The 25,278-nt window shown below is 36.1% G+C and overlaps 2 protein-coding genes across 2 annotated transcripts in view; one reads left to right on the plus strand and one right to left on the minus strand.

The window, feature by feature from the left end:
* The window catches only part of LOC121418732 (probable ATP-dependent RNA helicase DDX28), a 38,008-nt gene extending 19,018 nt beyond the window's left edge, over positions 1-18,990 (minus strand). The window contains exons 1-13 of the mRNA XM_041612810.1: positions 18,717-18,990; positions 13,440-13,528; positions 12,699-12,980; positions 12,062-12,202; positions 11,576-11,782; positions 10,988-11,056; positions 10,477-10,558; positions 10,067-10,173; positions 9,406-9,516; positions 3,355-3,451; positions 2,363-2,517; positions 1,256-1,348; positions 420-572 (exon numbers count right to left, since the gene is read on the minus strand). Of these exons, the coding sequence (XP_041468744.1) occupies positions 420-572; positions 1,256-1,348; positions 2,363-2,517; positions 3,355-3,451; positions 9,406-9,516; positions 10,067-10,173; positions 10,477-10,558; positions 10,988-11,056; positions 11,576-11,782; positions 12,062-12,202; positions 12,699-12,980; positions 13,440-13,517 (1,575 nt within the window). The 5' untranslated portion in view covers positions 13,518-13,528; positions 18,717-18,990. The remainder of the gene's footprint in view (positions 1-419; positions 573-1,255; positions 1,349-2,362; positions 2,518-3,354; positions 3,452-9,405; positions 9,517-10,066; positions 10,174-10,476; positions 10,559-10,987; positions 11,057-11,575; positions 11,783-12,061; positions 12,203-12,698; positions 12,981-13,439; positions 13,529-18,716) is intronic.
* Positions 18,991-19,153: 163 nt separating this feature from the next.
* LOC121418733 (cytochrome c oxidase subunit 7A1, mitochondrial-like) lies at positions 19,154-22,358 on the plus strand. The gene is made up of 3 exons (XM_041612811.1): positions 19,154-19,319; positions 20,377-20,499; positions 20,897-22,358. The coding sequence occupies exons 1-3, from the start codon at positions 19,248-19,250 to the stop codon at positions 21,026-21,028; spliced, it is 327 nt and encodes a 108-aa protein (XP_041468745.1). The 5' UTR covers positions 19,154-19,247; the 3' UTR covers positions 21,029-22,358.
* The last annotated feature ends 2,920 nt before the right edge of the window (positions 22,359-25,278 follow it).

The following is a 25,278-nucleotide window of genomic DNA, read 5'->3' on the forward strand; positions in this document are numbered from 1 at the left end:
CTGAAACATTTAAAAAATGACCTCTTCAAAAAGCATCTGAAAACACACGTATATAACTAAAATCTTAACTCATTTTATACCACAAACAGCACTTTGTATCCTCTGCAAAAAGTGCTATATAAATCCAATCATTACTATAATACACCTGAGGATTAATGTTGCACTTTAAAGATTAGGAATTACCAAAATTATTAGAGATTAACTCTATTTTGCTGCGAGTCCATATGCACTGCACACAGAACTACATGTATGATACTGCACGAAAAAATGTTTGCAGTTTTGGTTCATACATTTATTTCAAATAGAAGTGTACAGAAACCTGTTTCTACCAATACATCTTTTTAATTATAGAACACATCGTATATATGTATCACATCATTTGTCTGAGAGTTCTCAAGTCACTGTAATCGTTAACTTACCTCAATCTTATTGACCAGCTCCACATCCCACTTGTGTACCACAAAGTTAGTCACATGACCGCTCCCTTGGCTGCCGACACGCCCCACCCTCCCTGCTCGATGGATGTAGTCAGACATGAACGGAGGGAAATCAAAGTTTACCACATGCTGCACCTGTAAAAAATAAAGCGAATAATGAGAATGATAACAATAATATTAATGATAATTATGTCTATCATATCCAGTCATTTATAGCGTGCTGCTTAAAACAAAGTAATATGTACAGTAGATGCTAATAGATTATCATCCATAATAGGATCCATCAGACTCATCTTTAAAAAATATAAGCTTATTTCACCATGTCCTGAGGAATACTATAATCAGTCGTAGTGCGGGGCATGCACAATGCTAAAATAATATAAAATGATACAGAGATGCAAAATAAATTTTGCATCTCTACCACCCTACTGAATAAGCTATCAGAAAATTGGTATACTAAAAGAAAAATTACTGCACAATGTGTCATGTTTATAAGATATTCTGTTCCCATGAGCAGTGATGTGTCTTGGGTGAAGACTATATTAGACATCAGCTAAAAACTGTAAGCGGTCTACCTTCAGTATCAGTGTAAAGCGATGAAATTGTGTCCCTTTCAACAGCTGGAGCTATGAGCATTACCACAGCTGAAAATTCATCCCTTCTAAATTTTGACACTAGTGGCTTCTACAGAATTTTTTTTTTTTTTATATATATATTTTTTTTTTTTGGGGGGCGGGCAACATGCCTAATTGTCCCCTCTCTCTAGGTACGTCACTGCCCTTGCGACTTATGATATGAAATGAATTTATACGACATACCTCTACTGTATCTACTCCTCTGGATGCAATATCAGAACAGACCAGGATGTTACTTTCACCTGCTTTGAAGGCCTTCATTATTCCACTACGAGACTGGATGAGAGATTTAAACACAGTGAAAAATGGATGAAGTTTTCATTTTCACAAAAGTATGTTTTCATATTGATTTGAAAAAGGGCAGTACTATAAAGTAAACAATTTTCCTAAGATTTGTTGATTGTAAGAAAATAAAGGTGTTTATGTCCTTATTTGTACAAAAGTATTTTTTCATGTGAGTTTTGAAATAAGGATTGGATCAAATAGTCAAATACGCAGTTTTAATAAGATTCATATTTATTAAGATGTCTTCATTGAGTATTCTGGATTCCTTGCATCAATTACAATGTAGCTAGGAATAATTATGTTCAATAGTGACTATGGAGATTGTGTATTAAGGTGACACTACTCTTTATTTACGGATATGGAAAGAGGATGTTCTTAGCTTCTAAATGATTTACAACGTGATTTGAAATCTCTCCAAATCCCATAGGAAATGTGAAAAGTCAGAAAGGGTAATTTCAAGAATGAAACAGAAAATGGATTTCAAAAAGAGTGAGATCAATGAAAGCATGCAGACTTTCATTCAATTTCTTGAATACTAAAAGGTTGTTGCATACTAAACATTACTATTAGCCAATAAGAAGGCATTGAAGAGATTGCTGGGTACAAGTTACACTACTTCCTTTTCTGAAATTTGTAATTTCATTAACATCATATCACAGGTCAGCAAATGGAAGAACTTAACTCACAAACAGTGAGTTTGAGAAATGAAATGTTTAATGATTCTCTACAAAACAAATCATTGCAGACTTATCACTTTCTGTTACTAAACAAAGTGTGGTCCAGTTAGATGTTGTAAAGTTTTATTTAGCCTCATATCCAACAGAGAGTTGGATAAGTAACTGAGTGACTTGTTTTTGTTTATAAGTTTCAGTATCTTAAGGTCTTACTGATCAATTTGGTACCAATATTTCAAAATGGCAACACATTGAGTTACATCCTTCTGCTTGTAAACCATCAATAGAACATTTTCTTTCTCTCTTTGTCAAATATAATTGAAACCCATACCTTGCCACCCATTTTAGAATGTAATCTAAGAGCTGGAACGCCATTTTCAGTAAGAAAGTGAGCTAACCAATCACAGGTCGATGCTGTATTACAGAATACCATGGTACTGGAAACACGACTCTTCTGTTCTCTCTTTACTAGCTCAAGGATCTTGACTGTATGAAGGAGGATAATAAAATAATGTAATATATATAAAATATATATATATATATTTTTTTAAAGAGAATATTAATTATAATGAAATGGAGAGGAAATATAAGAAAATGTCATAAAATAAACATTAAGTTTGGGAAATAATCATTAGACCATTTACTCCCATGTGATATGGTCTACATTTTATTTTCCAAACTGTAAGTTGAATTATAAGGATGCATATCAAAGAAATAAATATTAATAGAAACTATAAAATAAATACTAAATTAAATAGAAAAAAACTTAAATCAATGAAATATATGATTTCGTATCAGTATGAACATATTAAAAGGAATCGCACATGCAGCAAACCTTGTAATAAGAGTAGTATGAGTGATGGTTAATAACTGCCTTAGTATGACATACAGGACCATACATGAAAGACATAACAATGATATTATAATAGCTGTAAATTAAAATTTTTCTATACAATTCAAACAATTTTTGTCAAAACATTAATGAACACTATATAATTCAGAGGCAAAACTTCAATATAAAAAGCTCCTGAAATAAAAATAAAATACAAACTGAAGGGCAATTTAATTGAAATTCAAATAAGTTTACGAAAGATAAAGAAACAAACACAAAAACAAAAGTCAAAATTTGAAGAAAAAAAACACATACATGTAGACTAAACACAAATTCAACCTCCATATCAAAATCAAAACGAATACTCAAAGACTCAAAATAAAAATGCAAAACACAAATCCTCAAATTTTGAATTTACATCAAACTCAAAACCTGAACACAAACCAAATCTCGAACTCAAACTTCAACCATAACTCATGCTAATGACGTACCTGCTTTATCCTGTGAGTGTAGCCTAAGAAACTTCTGATGAACATGAGGCATTATACGATGAAGATGAGGGCTAGAAATCACCTCAAGATTCTCAGGCTACAAGAAATAAAAGCCAAACAGATTCCATGTTCACTCCATTTTCATTTCATTTCATTTTCATTCGTATTTCATTTTACTTCAAATCAATTTTCAATTCAGTTTTGTTCCTTCATTCATTCAGTATTGATTGAATTTTGATTGAATTTATTCTTCTTCATTTCAAACAAATTGACAAATTAAGTAGGAACAAAACAGAATATGAACAGAAATGAAAAAAGGGAACTCACTGGAAAGCTCCACTTGTTAATGTGAGTCCCCTGAAATAAATAACTGATTAAAATTTATCAAATACAGATAGGAATTCAAATAGTATTGATGGTATATGCATAAAACTTACTATCATAGGTAATTTGTCATTATACTATCTGCCATGGAAATCTCTATTTTACTACGTAATATCGTATGAGATTACGTGTATGAGAGAGCCCGTTACTGCGCATGCGTCAATTCGTTACTGCATGCAAATGGCGGATTGCTGAGCCCCATTTTTTCTCAGAATATTTCCTCCTTTATTGGCGGAATCCTCATCGTTTTAAACGATTTCTTTTTTGTTTATTCAACTAGTTTCGAAGTAGCCTCTGTCAAACACACTTTTGTAGACAGAAGGCCTTTTCATCATGGAAAAATCTTCGCTTAAATCTGCTAATGACAAAACCACCACGAGTGGTACCTCAACCGCTTCCCAGGCCGCCACGAGCGGGGGACAGACAGCGTTGCAGCCTGCTACCCCTGCGGGGGAGCGGAGCCGGAAGTCTACCAAGCCGAAGCAGGCCCGCTCGAATGTGCAATGCCAACTTTGAGATAAATTGCATGAGGAAGGAGTTCATAAAACCTGCCATGAACCCTCGCTTTAGGCACCTTTGTAAGCCTACCACACCAGTCACTGTCTTGCTGTTTGGAAACTTGAGCAAACAAGTTAGAGAGCTCAACGAGGAACAGAAAGTTACTGCAGGGGTTATTAAGGGCCCCAATCGCAAACCCCAATCATCCCATCAGCATAACTATCACCCCTACAGTCGGGGATCAGGACGGGGTGCACACTCACAGTATGCTAAGGCTGGAAGGAAAAGAAGTGCAGCACCAGCCACTGCAACTCGTCCACCACCAGATAGTGAAGATCTGCATTTTTTAGACCAACGACCCAGGTGGAAGGACCTACAGTCCCCACCTCACGACAACCCTCAGAGGAAGCAGAAACATCCTGCCCAAGTGCCACGTGCACACCACAAACAAGGTCACAGAACCAAGTAATTCCTGACGAGGTGAGAAATTACACATTTTCTTACCTTAGATCTACCTTTAGGCCCACTGTTGGAGGCCGACTGAAAAAATTTCATGAAAATTGGCTTGAAATCACCTCAGATCCTTCCATTCTAAATGCTGCGCAAGGATATAAAATTGAATTTGCGAAACCACCACCTTCACGAAGTTATCCCCCTTTCACCTTCAAGTGTAGTGGAGAGGAAGAAAAAGCTTTGTCAAACGAGATACAAAAGCTTTAGGAGAAAGATGTTATTGAACCCTGTCAAAGTGAGAAAGGGGAATATGTATCAAATATCTTCTCTAGGCCAAAAAAGAATGGTGGTCTTCGTCTTATTCTAGACCTATCAGATCTTAACAAGTATCTACCTTACCAGCATTTTAAGATGGAAAATATTTATACTGCGGTGCAACTTATCACGCAAAATTCTTTTCTTTCTTCAGTCGACCTCCAAGACGCCTATTATTCAGTCCCTATTCATAAAGATCATAGGAAGTACCTAAAATTCCTCTGGCAAGGCCAATTTTGGCAATTCAAAGCTTTGCCAAACAGGCTATGTTAGCCCCTAGATTGTTCACAAAATTACTCAAACCATTGTTGGCTGATTTGAGGAAACAAGGACATGTGGTTGTGAGCTACCTAGATGATCTTCTCATTATTGCTGACTCAAAGCAGGATAATGAGAAAGCCCTAGAGGCTGTTGTTGAAAGTTTCTCAAAACTTGGTTTCTTAATCAATCCAGAAAAGTCTGTATTCACTCCGGTGACAGAAATCACTTTCTTAGGCTTCGTTCTCAACACAGAGAAAATGATAATGACCTTGCCAGAGGAAAAGGCCCAAGACATTATTAGCTTGTGCTTTGAATTGCTACATACTTCCAATCCTTCCATAAGACACGTAGCCAAAGTTATTGGGAAAATCGTTGCTGCTCTACCTGCCACGAGATATGGTCCACTATTTTACAGGGCACTGGAAAATGACAAGATTGTCTCATTAAAAATGAATAGGGGTCATTTTGTTAGAAAGATGACTTTGTCACCAGAAGCCAAGATAGAATTGTGGTGGTGGATAGACAATGTGCGATTAACCTTCTCACCTCTGAGACGGTCCACACCACAACATGAATTTCGTACCGATGCCAGTGGTATCGGTTGGGGGGCCACAGATCTACAATCTAATACTGGTGGCAGATGAAACAGCATCGAACTTTTATATGCCCAGAATAATAGAATAAACTATAAATAATAGAATAAACTATCCAGCTCTGCTGGGACTCAAATCTCTGTGCTCAGAGTTATGCAATACACATATTTTGGTGCGTGTAGACAATGTCACAGCAGTGTCCTATATCAATTCCATGGGTGGCACTAAATCAAATGAGTGTAATAAGGCCGCAAGAGATTTGTGGATGTGGTGCAGAGAAAGGGATATCTGGGTCACAGCAGCCTACCTCCCTGGAAAACTCAATACCCAAGCTGATAAAATGTCAAGATCCTTTAATGACAGAACAGAATGGATGCTAAATAACGATAAATTCCTTCAAATTGTGCATCATTTTGGTTTGCCCAAAAGTGATCTGTTTGCTTCTAGACTCAACAAACAGTTAGAGAATTATGTTTCATGGTTGCCTGATCCAGAAGCAGTAGCAGTAGATGCTTTCACCCTCAATTGGAAGGGGCTGGATTTCTATGCTTTTCCACCCTTTTGTCTTGTTGCTACATGCCTCCAAAAAATAAATGAGGACAATGCATCGGGCATTTTAGTAGTCCCAAATTGGCCCACTCAAGCATGGTTCCCCCTCTTCAAGAAAATGATAGTTGGGAAACCCATGTTCCTCTCAAGAAGTGAATCACTACTTACACAACCTATTACTAATGAACCTTTACATTCTCGCCTTGATCTTGTCTGTTGCAGGTTATCACCAAACCCTTTGAAAATAAAGGCCTAAAACCTGGAACTGTAAAGATTATTATTTCTTCATGGCGCAAGTCAACAAAGAAACAATATGCAATATACATGAAGAAGTGGAAAAGTTTCTGTGAAACATTAAGCTCGGATCATTTGAATGCAGACGTGACTGTTGTGTTAGACTTCTTGAGCAAACTTTATTACAAGGACAATGCTGGATATAATGTTTTGAACTGTGCACGGAGTGCTCTATCTTCCTTTCTTAATTTACTGGACACCCCTTATTCAGTTGGAACTCACCCGCTCATCAAGCGTTTCATGAGAGGCGTGTTTCATCTTCGTCCTCCCACAGCAAGATATAAAGAGATTTGGGATGTCAGCCATGTCCTTAATTACCTACATTCTCTTTCACCAGCGAGTTCATTGACTCTTAAAATGTTAACGCTGAAACTATGTATGATTATTGCGCTGACCTCTGCGCAACGTGTTCAAACACTTCACCTCATGAAACTGGATAAAATGAGTTTGTCTAATAGCGCAGTCTCTTTCCACTTTGAGAAACTGTTCAAACAGTCAAAACCAGGTAATTTAGATACATCTGTAACCCTGGAAGCTTATCCCCAAGATAAGAGACTTTGTGTTGTAAGATACTTAAAGTACTACTTGAAGCTGACTAGACCAATCAGAAAAAATGAACAGAGATTGTTCATCAGTTTTAAGAAGCCACACAAAAGGGTTTCTGCTCAGACAATTTCCAGATGGTTAAAATATGTACTGAGTTCAGCAGGCATTGATACAGTCAAGTACAAGGCCCACTCTACTAGAGCGGCTTCAACGTCGGCAGCAAAGAACAATGACTTGCCAGTATCAGCTATACTAAGCCAAGCAGGCTGGTCAAATGAAAGGACTTTCAATAATTTCTATGATAAACCAGTGGATAGTGGAAGGACTTTCTCTCAGGCCATCCTAAGCCAGTAGTCTACAAGATAGTCCTGCTTTATTCCTTAAGGGTGGTATGTGTCATGAATATGACTCCTGGTTTACTAGAAGGCGACAGTGTTGCTTTAAAATCTCATACGATATTACGTAGTAAAATATGAAAATTAAACGAGAACTTACCGTTTGAAGTTTAATTGATATTTTATTAGTAATAAGAGGAGGAGATTACGTCCCTCCTCACCCTCCCATGTACTTCAAACGCTAAATCAGTTCTCGAAAAATTTATACACAATCGCCTTCTACTCTACGAAAATTGACGCATGCGCAGTAACGGGCTCTCTCATACACGTAATCTCCTCCTCTTATTACTAATAAAATATCAATTAAACTTCAAACGGTAAGTTCTCGTTTAATTTTCATATTTTGATTGGCTGTTGAGTCTTTTTACCATGAAGCTGTCATTGATAGCAAAGTTATTGTAATATTTAGTTACCGGTATATGCCTCACATACCTGGGGGCTGTCTCATAAAGCTGTTTGTAAGTTAAGAGCGACTTTAACCCTAAATAGACTGGGCTATTTCGACGCCTAAGAAGACTGGGGGGGGGCTGATTCAGCCCCCCCCTTATGATCTCGGCCGTCGATCGCGCGATCGCGACGAAAATTGGCACACGCATTACCCATGGCATTATCTACAAAACTATAACATCAAATTCTGCAAAAAATCTCATGTCTCATTAATTATGCTAATTTATGCGTAAAATCATAAGTTTGCTCTAATTAAATAAATAATGCCCCTGAAATGCTAATTTTTGTTTCACATACTCTAGATAGGCATCTGATCAACTTGATTTTAAAAAAATTTCAAAATCACATTTATTTTCTTATGTATTCTATTGTTTTCTAAATTTCTTATGTATTTCCTTGTTTTTCGACTTTTTGTTTTTTATTGTTTTTTCAATGGAAATTGTCGGGGACTTTATTTTGACCATAAACAAGATAAAATTAATTGATTTTAAGCAGTAAAAGGAAAAATAATGATACATTTATGAATTTTGGCTAAGAACACTATTTGCATTGGATTTGTACACAAATTCACGTTTTTGAGTAATTTTGGGTCTGCATGCACTTACGAAATGTTGCGTAATTTTGGAACCACATACCCGGGGGTCACAATTTTGGTCTCAAAAGTTGCGCGAGACTTGAAAGTAAAAAGTCAGCGAGCGACGCGGTCAAAAAATTTCGCGCGGCGGATTTATCGCGAAAAATGTCGAGGGGGGGGCTAACCCTAACCCAGTCTTTTTAGGGTTAAGAACGACTGGTGATCCTTTCTTACGTGCTAAACCATCGCCAATGGTGTATACCATTTACTAAAAGAAAGGATCACCAGTCGTTCTTAAAGTCGCTCTTATCTTACGAACAGCTTTATGAAACACCCACCCGGTTACATAAACAAGCCATTTGTATGAAAGGAACCTGTGAATAAAGACCATCTGCATTAAAAGACCACATTACTGGGGTGAGTTTCATAAAGAATTTACAATCATGGTGACTTTGCCATTATAGCATTTACCATGAAAACAGATGTCAGCAGCCAATCAAAATTGAGGTTTGCATTGGGGTTTTCATGACGGCAACAGTTACCACAATTGTAAGTTCTTTATGAAACGAGTCCCTAGGCACAGTAACATAAAGCTTTAATAGAGATTGACTGTGAGGGCTGATTTCTATGATTAATTGCATTGATTATTAAAGATCAATTACTAATATTTATGTTACGGGGTCCCATTGACATTGCGAGGTCTTAATACGCAGGTTTCAATGTAAGGGCATCAGCAACTCACTGGGATGATGTCAGCAAGGATGTTTGTAGCTTTCCTTGGCATGGTTGCTCCTACCATTGTCAGCTGGGCTTCACCTGGGGCTGTTACTTTACATGCCTTTCCTTCTCCAATCTGAAAGGGGGAGGGGGTTTAATACAAATCAATTATTAACAACCAATTTTATGTTAAAGCATTGACAATGCTTAAATGGGGGGGGGGTGCTGGGAGGCCTTCATCTATAATTTTGGCGGCTGCATCGCGGCTGGTGGTATTTTGGATTCTCACTTAGTGACTGGTCATCTGAAGAACTAAAAAGATTTGAATTCAATTCATGATGGTTTATAACAAAATATTGATAGCATGACCTTTGACTCTTGACCACACAACTCTGTTCTCTGAACTACTGTATATTTCAGGATTGTAATTAATGCATTTTGATGAAAGACTAATGCAATAATGCTACTCAGTCAGTTTTGGCTCATTGAACCAAAAAATGCTCTTTCACTTATTGTAAATCTTGTACCAATTCATTCATGTTTATTCACTTTGTGAATGGTATAGAATCACAAATGGAAAAATAAATCTCAACTAATAACAATACAAATAACAAGAGACTGTATTATATCTGCCCATTCCCCATTCTCCATACATAAACCAGATTTAAAAGTCATTTCATACTTACATTAATCCGTTTTAAAATCTTGAGGGTTTGTTGAATAAAGCTATCATCAAGCATAGTGTCCGATTCATCTATTACCACATGAGATACACAGTTCAAGTTGCCATAACCTGATGAAAATATAAGATAATGATATCAAGCTGGAGTAGTATTACCAGCACCTGGAAACAGATGCATTAAGCCATCTCTCTTCTTATTCTTCTCCTCCTTTTATTTCTTTCCTTCCTCACTCCCTCTTCCTCCTTCCCCCTCTCCTCCTCCTCCTTCTTCTTCTTCCTCCTCCTCCCTTTTCCCTCCTCCTCCTCCTCCCTTTTCCCTCCTCCTCTTCTCCTCTCTCTCCTTCTTTTTCTTCTCCTCCTTAAGTTCCACTTGATTCTTTGTGAAAAAACCCCAGGTTATGTTTACATTGTTACCTTGTCTCACAGCATTTATAATGGGTCCAGGTGTTGAAATGACAATGTCAGTGGATGAACTCAGTCTTTTTTCCAGGTTTTTCTGAAAGAAAAAAAAAATCTTAATGTCTAAATCTATGATGTCGCATTTAATAAATTAGATACGTATTTGCATTCAATTTCCAGCATGCTTTCTGTTCGATTTAACTCTTTATTACCCCCCCCCCCACACACACACAATAATAGGAAGATGAGAAGAAAGAATAAGAGGAAAGGAAAAAGAAAGAAGAGTGGGAAGAGGAAAGGGAAGAGTAAGAGGGAAAAGAAGAGAAAAGCAGGAGGAATATGAAGAGAAAGAGTTAGAGGAAGAGGAAAGTAAAAATGAAGAGGAAGACAATATGGCAGAGGAAGAAGAAATGTAAAAGAAAAGGAAAGGGAATAGGAGCAGGAAAAACAGAAGAAAAACTGCTGTAAATCTGTCACTCCATTTATATATTGTGTAATATGAATACATAATGAAGTAGACACCTACCAAGCTTGTCTCCCCGTCAAAGTATTGAACTGATAAACCAGTAGACTCGGCAAGAATCTTACAAACCTCCTGAAAACACGATAAAAAAAAAGGATATCCAAATAATACATTTCTGATAAATTTGAAAGCTACCATATAACAGACATTTCAAATAAGGGACTCTCTTTGTTGACTATAATATAACAATTCAGCTTTGCAATGCAATATCCAAATATATTTAAAAACATAAAGAGTGTATACATCTTTGATTATATCACAAGAGAACCAGCTCAAATGAGATCAGGGAAAACTTACACGTGAGGTTTGGGGTGAATTCATCCCCGAAAAGCCCTACAGAGCGCTGGAAAACTAATAAAGCGCCCCTGAAATGCCCATAGGATCTAATATAAAATGGTATTACAATGTAGTATGGGCTAAAAATGTAGACCCAGAATTTATTTTTTCCATGATTGAGATCCTTACCCAAACCTGATAGGAAAGTTCACCGATGATCGCTTGCATTGATCACAATGTGCTATCAGTTTTTCTCAAATCAACAGTGCAATCATTCACAAAGCATCGTGTTCCATGGCCCAATGAGACCCTTACCAGAACCTGATGGACAAGTTCACCGACAGGCAAAAGCACCACACTCCTAGGCAGACCAGTCTCCGCAGCTGTAGATGTGCCTGTCAATTTTGATTCATCAAGCAACCTCTGTATCAACGGAAGTAGGTAAGTCAAGGTCTTCCCGCTACCAGTCTCTGCAGCACACAGAGTGTTCTTTCCCTGCAGGATACTAGGTATTGCAGACAACTGCAAGTGTATAGGGGAAGAAAGGGAGAATGAAATATAAATCTAAGATCCAAGCAATTCTTAACTTAATGAGAATTAGCACCTTGGGCACTCTACGGATTTGTTATGAGCATTCGGTTGACAGGAACTATGTCAATACACATTGGATCCAAATCTATCATGATGTGGGAATGAATACCGGTAATCATCATATTAGACTTTCTTTTATAATCATTGCTGACTACAACTATTATGCTTTCGCTTTTTATAGGTAGTTCATTTGTTTCAATTGAACAATACCTGTATATTTGTAGGTGTACTGATATCCATAAAATCTAATCCTCTAATGACAGAAGGATCCAGTTTCAGGTCTTGAAAAGTTTTGGGTTTCTTATCCGCAGTCTCTGCTTCATTTTCTTGTGTCTTGGTGATCGATGGATTCTGAAAAAGACAGCAATGAATATAGAAATTAAAGAAAGCAAGAATAAGGGGCAGAGAGAGGGAGAAAAGGAAGGGAGACAGAGAGAGAGAGAGTGTCATACATAATACATTATAGAATGTGATTACCGAAAGATGATTTTAACTTGAAGTTACTCTTCAATATGTATGGTGTTCATCTTAAAATCATATTGGTTATTAAAAAAAAATCTATGAAGACAGAGAGACAGCAAAGACAGCAGAGAAGCCCGCCACAAGTAAGTCAAAGACCAATGCTGTATCAGATTTTTTGGCAGGGAACATTGACGTGGCATGAGCTTGCCTGACATTTGATGTAAATGTGGACATAAGAAGGAGATATTCAGAGACGAATGAGAGCCCCTGAGAAGGAAATTTCACATCCAATACCTTGTAAGGGGAAATTGAAAAGCACTGAATTTTCACTAGATGCTTGAGTAGCCAATATAATTTCTGCTGCAAGAAGAAGGCTTTCACTTACCCCTTTGTAGGCTAGAATGTTAAAGTAATCCCCCCTGGATTTACTGGACTTCCAACCCTGAGATGCAAGCTTGGGAGGAGAGAGCTTCTGGTAGGTCTGGTTAAGATAGTGGTTGTGCTCCTTTCTCTTGGATGAGATGATCTCTGTACCAGGCCTAGCAGTGAAGATCCTACCCTTCCACTTGATTGGACCTTTCTTTTGGCTCTTTTGAATGGTCTGGACTTTCTTCTGTAAGGCCTTGGGGATCCTGATAACTGGGATGTCAGGACTTGGCCTTGTGCTCTGCGGTTGGAAGAAAAGAATACATCGGTTCAGAAGCATATTTTCATGCATACTTCTGTATAGCCCAAAATGTTGACATTGATTCTTATTTGCTCTTACGTATATTTGGACGAGGGGTAGATGATGAAAGGGGTGGTGGGATGGTTTGAGGATGCAATTGTAATAAGAGAGATGCTGCTTTTATGACTCCCCTTTTTACCTTCTGATCCCAAAGTCAAACCTCACAAATGAATAATTATACATGGTGCTTCATTTTGTTTTTATCAAATACCAAGCTGATGTCAGCAGGGATTTTCCCTAAAATTTCTGATAATTTTGTTGATTAAAAAAATCTTACAACATACACCTATGTTTAGGTACAAAACAATAAATAATTCTAATGACTTTGAGACAATATCCTTCACAGTTCAATTTTCTTAATTGTATATTCAAGATGGGTGGTGTTTTTTTAATACTCACCATGAAACTGATTGGGTAATATCTTGTGTAGCACATTAGTTTATGAAATCTCAGAGTACATCTAGCACATATCTCCATGATGCCAATTCCTGGAAAGAAGAACAAGAATTGTTGCATTGTTTATTATACAGAGAGATTTTGGAAGAAAAAAATCAAATTTTGCTTAATTTCTGTTTTTATCCCCACACCAATATACTGTGCGTCCCAGAAAAAATGAAACCGAGATTTGTCGATGATTTTTCATAACTTAATCACAAATACAATAGACAAGTGACCTACCATTGTAAAGCTTCAAATCTCCTCTTTCATCTGAAATTACTTAAACTTAAATTATTTCTCATTCAAGCATAAGTGAGCAAAAACAATTTGAAGAGGAAATACCAAAAAGTCACTTGGAGGGCTGTGTCTGGGTTTCAAAAAGAAAACACATTTTTTAAAAATTCAATATCTGCTCTTTAATTTGATACCTCAATTACAGAAAATGGTCAAGAAATAATAAAGTTCTGGTTATTTGAAATAATGCTTGAATTTCAATAATTTCATAAAATGAAGAGGTTTTACAAGCTGGCGTTCCGAGTTACTCAACATTCCATTTTGTTGACGATCAGCCATGCATTAAGTCTTTTGTTAACCGTGTGATAGCTTCCGTGGGAAACTGTTGAAAACATATTTATTTAATGAAATTATGGAAATACAAGAATTGTTTCGAGGGAACAGAACTTTTTTACTTCTTGACCATTTTCTGTGATCAGGGTATCAAATAAAAGAGCAGATATTTAACTTTTTAGGCATGTGATTGTCTTTTTGAAATACAGATACCCCCCCCCCCCCCCGCTAAAAAAAACACAAATGTCATAACCTTTCATCTCTAGCTTCACATATCATTTAGTGAGTTATCTTCAATACCTACTAAAAATTCAGAAAAAGATGTCATTTATTCAGCTTTACATCACCTGTGTTTTCTATGGGAAAAGTTGAGAAACCAATAAAATCACAGATGAGTTATTTTTTACAGTATTTTATTATTTTTAGAATATTAAGACTTTGAAAATGTGTTTTTTACCATTTTCATCATCTTTCTATTCAAGTTCCCGTTGCGTTGGAAGGATGTTGCACAGTTTTGAGCGTATCAAAATATTTTCAGATGCGTACGATGCATGCAATCTGTAATACAAGGCCGGTCTGTATTTTTCTACAATCACGGAGTATGACATTGTCATTGACAATAAAGCGCACACATACCGACACAATGCACACAAGAAGAGAGGTGACTTATTTCAGGATGAGGCCTTTAAAGGGATGGTCCGTGCTGAAAATATTTATATCTTAATATACATAGAGTAGAATTCACTAAGCAAAATGCTGAAAATTTCATCAAAATCGGATAACAAATAATACAGTTATTGAAGTTTAAAGTTTAGCAATATTTTGTGAAAACAGTCATCATGAATATTCATTAGGTGAGCTGATGATGTCACATCTCCACTTTCCGTTTTCTTATGTTATTACATAAAATCATAATTTTTTCATTATTTCATACTTGTGTGAATAATGTCTCCCTTTTATAATGAAATAAGTTGCAGCAATAAATATCTAATGCACTAAATGATCAGTTGTCAATCCAAATTTTCTAGTTCTTGGAGGAAAAAAATGTTAATAAACCTAATTTCATATAATAAAATACAAAAGAACAAGTCCATCAACATAAGCCCACCAAATGAATATTCATGACGACTGTTTTCACAAAATATTGCTAAACTTATTTTAAAATACAATAACTTTGTTATCCGTTAATCCGAGTTTAATGAAATTTTTTTCGCTTTTAGCTCAGTGAATTCTACTCTATTTATTAAGCTATAAATACTTTGGCATTATCGTGCTTTCTGACTCCGGAGACAAAAAAGATCTGGGGTCCAAAATTTCTTACAACGCCTATACTATAGTCTCGACAAAGGGTCTGAAGTTCCATCCGCGCTCGAGTTGGCTCGCGATCATAGAGTCTATATGCTCACGATCAAAATATGTGCGTCCGCACGATCGAGGCTATACTTTCTTATCCTCTCTCTCTCAAATATCTCATTTTCTTTTTCGCTTTTTGAGTGTTGGCTTGGACTAAAATAAAGAAAAACATATTGGAAAGTTGTTTGTTTGATTCTGCTCTTTTTTTCAGAACGTTGTTTTCACTGACGGGATAATACTGACTAAAAATAAAATTCGTGTTTAGGAATATACCTCACACTTTGTCAAATCATTCCTGACTTTCAACAAACTAAATGAATATCAATAATCCCTGCAGCTCGATACACAGCTTTCACAAAATAATTACTTCCTCAAAAATGATATTTACATGATATGTATATTACAAGTGTGCAGGAATGCCTAATTCAATAGACATGTAAATTTCACGGCTTCAAGTGCTTGTGCCACATGCATGCTTGTTAATTTCTCATGCACACCTGTTGATTGACAGAAAGCAGAATTTACAGTTGTCTACTAAAAGTTGATAGAATCAAAATCGTCCTAAATTTATTTAGTCAGCAACAATCACATTGATGATCTTCCCAATTCATAGTTCTGTCTTATTTTGTCAGCCAAGTCAGGCCTCATGACTGACTGACTTAATTGACTGACTGAATAAAATGATCGGCCTATATATTTAGTCAGTGCCACAAATTTTATTAACCTCCTAACAATCTATCTTAAATGTAGGAAAGGAAAAAAAATCGAATTATAAAATAACCCTATCATATGCAATCTTGGTTGCTATCAAACATTTTATTTAGTCAGCGATAATTAAGCCAAGTTTACATTTTTACTCCACTATTCATAGAAATTTCACTGTCATTTAATTAACCCATCGTTTTTTCTTCTTCACTCTTCAACTTTTTATAAGTCAAAGTATATCAACTGTCTATATATTTATCGTTCTATTTGGCTCCACTTTTCCAACTAAATACGCACGGTAAGTAACCTGTATATATTCCATCAACCCCTCTTTTCCCTTCTCTTCAAAACCACTCTGCCACTTTTAGACAGTGGGCTATCCACTAAATAAATCAATTCAAACTGTCTATATCTTTATCCTCCTTTTTGACTCCACTTTTTTAACGATACGCACGGTAATTAACCTGTATATATTCCATCAACCCCTCTTTTCCCTTCTCTTCAAAACCACTCTGCCACTTTTAGACAGTTGGCTATCCACTAAATAAATCAATTCAAACTGTCTATATCTTTATCCTCCTTTTTGACTCCACTTTTTTAACGATACGCACGGTAATTAACCTGTATATATTCCATCAACCCCTCTTTTCCCTTCTCTTCAAAACCACTCTGCCACTTTTAGACAGTAGGCTATCCACTAAATAAATCAATTCAAACTGTCTATATCTTTATCCTCCTTTTTGACTCCACTTTTTTAACGATACGCACGATAATTAACCTGTTTATTCCGTCAACCCCTTCTCTTCAAAACCACTCTGCCACTTTTAGACAGTAGGCTATCCACTAAATAAATCAATTCAAACTGTCTATATCTTTATCCTCCTTTTTGACTCCACTTTTTTAACGATACGCACGGTAATTAACCTGTATATATTCCATCAACCCCTCTTTTCCCTTCTCTTCAAAACCACTCTGCCACTTTTAGACAGTAGGCTATCCACTAAATAAATCAATTCAAACTGTCTATATCTTTATCCTCCTTTTTGACTCCACATTTTAACGATACGCACGATAATTAACCTGTTTATTCCGTCAACCCCTTCTCTTCAAAACCACTCTGCCACTTTTAGACAGTAGGCTATCCACTAAATAAATCAATTCAAACTGTCTATATCTTTATCCTCCTTTTTGACTCCACTTTTTTAACGATACGCACGGTAATTAACCTGTATATATTCCATCAACCCCTCTTTCCCCTTCTCTTCAAAACCACTCTGCCACTTTTAGACAGTAGGCTATCCACTAAATAAATCAATTCAAACTGTCTATATCTTTATCCTCCTTTTTGACTCCACTTTTTTAATGATACGCACGGTAATTAACCTGTATATATTCCATCAATCCCTCTTTTCCCTTCTCTTCAAAACCACTCTGCCACTTTTAGACAGTAATAGGCTCACTAAATAAATCAATTCAAACTGTCTATATCTTTATCCTCCTTTTTGACTCCACTTTTTTAATGATATGCACGGTAATTAACCTGTATATATTCCATCAATCCCTCTTTTCCCTTCTCTTCAAAACCACTCTGCCACTTTTAGACAGTAGGCTATCCACTAAATAAATCAATTCAAACTGTCTATATCTTTATCCTCCTTTTTGACTCCACTTTTTTAACGATACGCACGGTAATTAACCTGTATATATTCCATCAACCCCTCTTTTCCCTTCTCTTCAAAACCACTCTGCCACTTTTAGACAGTAGGCTATCCACTAAATAAATCAATTCAAACTGTCTATATCTTTATCCTCCTTTTTGACTCCACTTTTTTAATGATACGCACGGTAATTAACCTGTATATATTCCATCAACCCCTCTTTTCCCTTCTCTTCAAAACCACTCTGCCACTTTTAGACAGTTGGCTATCCATCCACTACAATTTCAACAAGCTTATTATTTATCTTCCTTTTTGACTCCATCGCGTGTTATCGCGTGGCCAAAACCCATAGACGGAGCCAAAAAGAACGATAAAACTAAGATTCTAGGTTTTATCCTCCTTTTTGGCTCCGTCAATGGGTTTTGGCAACACAATAATACGCGCTGGAGTCAAAAAGGAAGATAAAGTAATAGTACGCTGAAAATTATTGTGTGTGACTGTGTATGATATCATATCATCTGGGATGATCCATTATGATTTGGGGTGTGATGATGCGAGAGTTATCATGCAATGTCGTGTCAACGGAGAAATTGTCCCACGTGCGAGAGTCTTGTCCGCGGAGAGCAAGCCGAGTGAGCTTGCATATTGAACGAACTAAATCTATCGAAAGTCAACGAGGCGTAGTCGTGCTTAGTGAAATTCAGGTACTGTATACTTTATGGCTCCGGAGTCAGCATTCACGATATGGCCAATACTTTCAGGCGGCAGCCCGGACCATCCCTTTAAAGCACTGAACATGCATGCTGAAATAAAAGGTGTGCGGTAATCATGGTACATGTAGGCACACAATCCGACGGTGGATCCGCCAGGCATCGGATTCGCCGCTACACCTGCCGCGGCCGCAGCCCTATACTATAGTGACGGAGCCGCAGCTCCACCGATCCGATTAACTCACATGCACGTCGCGTCTTGGACCACGGCACGGGTAGCCTTCCTCGGGGATCTTCACGTTCACTTCACTTCATTCATTTAGCTTAGAATATTCTCAGATGATAATGTAGCCTAGTATATTTAAAAGTAATGAGATCCTGTATGTCACATTGTCTCAATAACTTTATTTGATGCAGTCCAAGTGTGCTGAAAAAGAAGAAATGTGCGTCCAGCCTCCAGGAAGAGATAGAGGATCGAATTTGTCTCAGGGCGCTGACATGTTGTACTCGTTCGCATATTAAAATAAAAATGGTCTCTATTTATAATTAAAATAATAATTTGAAGTTATTCTTTTCAAAAATTAAAAAAATTTATGATGAAAATTATTATTGTAACTGAAAAAATGATAATAAATACAAATATATTGTTTTCTATAAACTAAATGAACACCATATTATTAATAAAATTTCATGGAGATTTGCAAACAGTGCTAGTGAGTATCATCAATGTCGTCCTCACTATATATCACTATCAGTCTATAAATTCACAGTTTACCATGGCTTTTAAACACAATTCAGCAAGTGGAAAAGTTTCTAGCGCTGATCCATTATCTGCATATAATCCAGGGGTAAAAATCACCAGCTAATTTTCATTGAACATGTTGAAAGTCGTGATTTTTTTCTTCTATTGTTCATTGTTGATCATGCTCATGATGCTGTTCACCATGTTCACTTACTTAATAATAGTTTGTTGTTTTTCAACTTGTCAAATTGTATAGCTAAGCGGTGCAACACAACTCATGCATAGCCTACACAAAAGAGTGGCAATATTTTTCTGTCAGTATTAATTGTTGGATCTATTTATTTCTTGAATGCTGAAATGATTCCATGATGTACATTCACCATATTAGCCTATATGTTTTGCCCCTTTGTCATGTTTGTTCTTGGTCAAGTTGTTGTAACTGAAGACGAAGTGTAACTGTAGAAATACATGTAGGCCCTACTTTGATTTTTTTTTAGTTTTTACAATACATGATCAGTATAGCTTTGAATAGAGTAAAATCCACAGAGCAAAATGCCAAAAATTTCATCAAAATCAGATAACAAAGTTATTGAATTTTACAGTTTAGCAATATTTCGTGAAAACAGTCGTGAATATTCATTAGGTGGGCTGATGATGTCACATCTCCACATGTTCTTCTTTTGTATTTTATTATCTGAAATCAGGTTTATTAAAAAAATTCCCTCCAAGAAATAGAAAAATTGTATTGACAGCTGATTTAGTGCATGATATATTTATTGCTGCAACTTATTTCATTATAAGGGAGACATATTCACACAAGTATGAAATAATGAAAAAAAATATGATTTTATGTAATAACATAAGAAAACAGAAAGTGGGGATGTGACATCATCAGACCCCCTAATGAATATTCATGACTGTTTTCACAAAATACTGCTAAACTTTAAACTTCAACAACTTTGTGATTGTTATCTGATTTTGATGACATTTTCGGCATTTTGCTCAGTGAATTCTACTCTATGTATTAAGATATAAATATTTTCACCCTGGATCATCCCTCTAAAAGCTATCATCCTGGAAAAAACATGTTTAGAAATAAAATATATCATGAAGATTTTAGTCATACAAAAATATCAAAAGTTTGTTTCTTCTTAACAATTCAGGGCTTGACACAAACCAAAATTAAAGAAACCCCTCCAATTGAGTTTGCACAGAAACCAGCACCGTCTGGAACCATGTCCCGATTTTTCAAGAACAAGGTTGCCTTCAACCAGGCGAGGTTTGGGGTAAGTTGACTGTATCAGACCAAATTTCTTATTTACAGTGGTAGAAAGAAAAAAAATTGGAGTAATGATGGGGATGGTCACACCAACTCTACATGTATAGATATGCCACATTCACATTGAACATAATCATGATCACCCTTTCAATACTCGAGACTTCCTGGGTGAGGAAGTCTTAAGTCTTCTGATATTTTCTCATTTAAAGATAATTGACCATCTGCTTCTCTAAACATTTATATAAATTGGTTCCAAGTTTTTTTTTTTTTATCAAACCAAAGCTCACAATGTATTATTGAACTTAAATTTAAAAAAGTATATGTAACTATAATACATGTAGTATTGAGAAATGTAGAACTTTGAAGAACTTGCATATGCATATGATTTTGTGTCTTCTCCACAGACTCCTGATGGGCTACCAGTTCACATCAAACTGGGACGTGACAGAATAACGTTTGCCTTTGCGATGGGTCTCACAGCTGTAGGGACCATTTGGAGTTGCTACTCACTCTTTAAGCTTTCCTTCAAGAAATAGATTTATTGGTTTGGATTTGAAAGCTTTATTGCTCCTAAAAGTTTCATGACACAACTCACAACACCTTTGATTACAAATAATATTGAGTTAATCTTTACATTGAAATTGAGCATGCTTCATTGATATGTTTGGTTCAGTGAGGATTGAAGAATATTGGTTTTATTCAGTAGGAGTTCCTTTCTTTTTATTATAATGCTGCTGTTTTGCTAGGTATGAACTTTGTACTGAATGTTGATGGATATTTTACTTGGATCAAAGCATATTTAGCAAGTTATAAACTACTGTTGTAGGCTCCTAATATCGTGTCAGTTGATTGAAGAGCATCTTTTTCATATGATTCTGACATTTGGGCTTTGAAGCTGTTGGTATAGTCCAAAAAAGAAGGATTTGAAAGTTGGGAGGTAATCTAATATGAGCTGTTTATCTTCTGGTAAATGCCCCCTCCCCTGTTCTATGATTATTCAACTATGCTTGATCTGATGATTTTCAGTTTTTTAAATTACTATTGCAAAGTTAATGCTTGAATTTTTGTCATCTTATAAACTCGCTTGACAGAACTTAAAAAGTTATGGTCAATGTCAACAAGACATGAAATCCTTGTTGCATTTATATAATTTTAAAGCCCTTTGAGAGTTTTTAATGACAAAATCCAGAGAAGAAGGGGACTTGCCAGCATAATCACTTGGCGTTTTCGCATAGAAAGTTGAAGTATGATATTGGATTGTAAAAATGAAAAGTCAAATACAAGATCACCTCTCAATTGTACCTCATAGATGTCAAACAATATATTAAACTTGGTTTTCATGTTTGATATTATTTTTTTTAGATTCATCTTACCTTAAAGGTTGGTGTTATTCAATCCATTTAATTTTGGATTTAAAAAAAAATATTTTTTTTTTGTCTGTACATGAAGTCAGCGATTCATTTGCAAAATGTTAAACGAGTAAAAGTTTATTTATGATATTTTGGAATTTTTATTATTCCCTTGATGAAATATGTATTTCTTTAAACTTAAATTTTAATGTTAATTTTAATATTAATTTTTCTTTAAACCTAAATTTTAATGTTTGAGAAATTTACATGAAGGAAGTGGAAGAGGCAAAACACGGAAATAGCATGTGATGGAATGTGAATCAACACTTCATTAGGTACTCTGAAATAAATTATTGTTTTTAGTAGGTTCGTTGGTATATGCTTGCTCTGCTGTGAGACATTATGTGTTCTTCCTATACATTACATTGGATTTAAAATCTATCCTGCCATTACAAATGGTTTGAACAAAAAAACATTGTGAAAATATAAAGAAATAAACCATTTTGCCATACAATAATGAGATTTCAGTTTTGTTTTCATTTTGTTCATGATAGTGCAATGAGATTTGAAAATGAAATGAGTGGTAAATTGGAGGTAATGAGTTTCTTATCATTGAAAAAAAAGTTTGAAACTTTTTATGGCCAAATGATGAGTTGGAGAGAGACGGGGACATTTCTATATTAAAAAGCAAAATTGTATCTCAAACTGCTGTCCCACAAATTAGGTACACATAAGTATGCTTGCTGTCTGTGGATATCTTGATACTTTTATAAACAAGCTAAGAACACAGAGGCGTCGATCCTGGGGGGGCAGGGGGGCGATCGCCCCACCAATGAAAATATTGGGGGGCAAACATCATTTTGCCCCCCAATAATTCCGGATATGCATAAAAAAATTAAGATTGTAATGTTCAGCAAGCGAGAATGAGATACACAACTCGTTCTCTATTGAAAATCATGCTCAAAATGTCCGCTTTTCAGATTGGAATATAAATTTTCAGCTCGCGCTTTGCGCTCGCATCAGTTCTGTAGTAAAAACCCATACTTTTCATGATTAAATAGGTGAATGTAAAGGTCCCGTTTTCAGTTCTAAGCCTCAAAAGAACTCCTGCTTCGATTTGCAATAATTTTTCTTGGATATATATCTTGTTCTTTATCAAAAACGTCCATTAAACTCATTTTTTCAGATTGAAATATCAAAATATTCAGCTCGCGCTTCGCGCTCGCATCTATTCTTCTTTTAGATACAAAATCTTAATCATTGTTTCCAAAAATTCGTAGAATATCAAGTTTTCAGGTCAGAATATAAAGAAATTTCAGCTCACTCTCGGCACTCGTACTTTCTGCGTAGTGAGATATGTATACTTCTCATGAGCTACGGTCCTAAACAGGCACGCTCTTCCTGTCAGTATACTAAAAAAAAAAATCAGCTCGCGATTCCCGCTCGCATTAATTGGTTGGTGAGATACATGTCTGTGTCTCATGAGTCATAATATATATATATATTGTGTAAAGAAATGGATGAAGAGAACAATGGTAGGCGTAGCTTAAAGGGGAATCAAACCCAAATAAAAACTTGTTTTTATAAGGAAAAGAAAAATCAGACAAGTTGACAAGTTGATAAGGTGAAAGTTTGAACAATATTGGACAAACAAAAAGAAAGATATGAATTTTTAAAAGTTGTAAATATTGGTAATCACTATACCCGTGGAGATTTCAAATTGGCCGCATATGGGATGTCATAGTGATGTAAGGCAAGGACTACTCTTCCATGTACTCCAATACATATTATGGCTAAAATGTCATTTTTCCAAAAAGTTTTATTTCAAATTATATTTTTCTTTCATGAGGTCATAAAACAATATACTGCATGGGTTATATTTACATTACTACCCCAGGGGAATGGGTACTTAAGAGAAAACCACAAATCCCTGATAATAAAGTACATGGCCTATGGGAAAGTTGTCCTTGCCCCTTGTCATAATTTACTTACCCAGTTGCCAATTTGAAATCTACATTGTATTAGTGATCTCAATTTTTAAGCAGCTATAAGTTTCTTATTGTTTGTCCAATTTCTTTCAAACTTTCACCATTCTGTTTAATTTATTTTTCTCCTTCCCATTACAATATTTTATGGCCAAGGCTGGATTCCCCTTTAAATCAAGGTTCCCCAGAGCTATCTACCCTTTTAACCACTACCCGTCTCTGTGGTCTAGTGGTTAAGGCACCGGCGTTCAAAGCTGGGGGCCCGGGTTCGATTCCCGGTAAAGACATTTTTTCGGCATCACCAATTTTTCCAAAAGGGTAGATAGCTCTGGGGAACCTTGATTTAAGCTACACCTACCATTGTTCTCTTCATCCATTTCTTTACACAATATTTAAGATAAAAGAGTCGCCAAAGCTGTTGTACATAGCTTCACACACACATAACATATATATATATGTGTGTGTGGGTGGGTGTTTTGTACGATCGAGCGCCTTAATTTGGAACGAATGATTTTGCCCCCCCCAATCTGAAAAATGGATCGACGCCTCTGTAAGAACATATTTCAGAATTCAAAGAAGGGCAATTAAAAAAATTAACATTTTAAAAACATTGTTTTGTTCCCAACAACCGCCATGATCCTTACTTTACCTCATAAGTTGCCCTTGGGCCAAGTCATGATCATTTGAGAGCACTAAAGTGAGAACTAGAAAAAAATAATTCAAGGAAGCTCCTACAGGCTGTATATAAAGAATGTTTTAACTAAGTTATAGAAAGTACATGTCCACAATATATGGAATTGTCCACAAACCTGCACTTGATAATGACATGCTAGACATAGGCGGATCCAGCTTTGGCGAAAGGGGGGGGGCGCACTGCCGAGCCGCGCCTATATTTTTGCACTTCTCACCGGCGCCATAAAAGAAAATGTTGAAAAAGGGGTAAAGTCTGACCCTGTCAAAATGTAGGATTTCCATTCATGCCATATGACCACATGCAGACGATATTTCCAGGAGAGCCTAGACTTGCTTGTCAGTCCTTGTTAATTCATTAAAAAAAAACAAAAAATGTAATAAATGAAATCAATTTTGGCCTGGATCAAAACTGTAACTAATTACTTTCTGGTATAATTTAATAAAAAGTGATAACAATGGATGATCATGAGAATATTGATAATTGCTAACATATTCACTCGTTCGAGTTGAGGGAATGAGTGGGGGTGTCATATGTCACCTTTTAGGGGTTTCCGCGGGGGTGATCCCTTTCAGTTTTCTTAGATACCAAAACTAATTCTTTGTGACTTTATCACGCTTATGCCTTTCTCCGTCTCTCACTTTCCCCCACCCCCTCTTTTTTTAAATTTATTTCTTCTCCCCTGTCCCCCTTGCTTCCAAACACAGTTCCATCTTTTTTTTTCAATATATAACGGGGCCTCAATCTTCCTCTCTTCATCC

Source organism: Lytechinus variegatus, chromosome 7 (genome assembly GCF_018143015.1).
Source record: "Lytechinus variegatus isolate NC3 chromosome 7, Lvar_3.0, whole genome shotgun sequence".
Lineage (NCBI taxonomy): Eukaryota > Metazoa > Echinodermata > Echinoidea > Temnopleuroida > Toxopneustidae > Lytechinus > Lytechinus variegatus.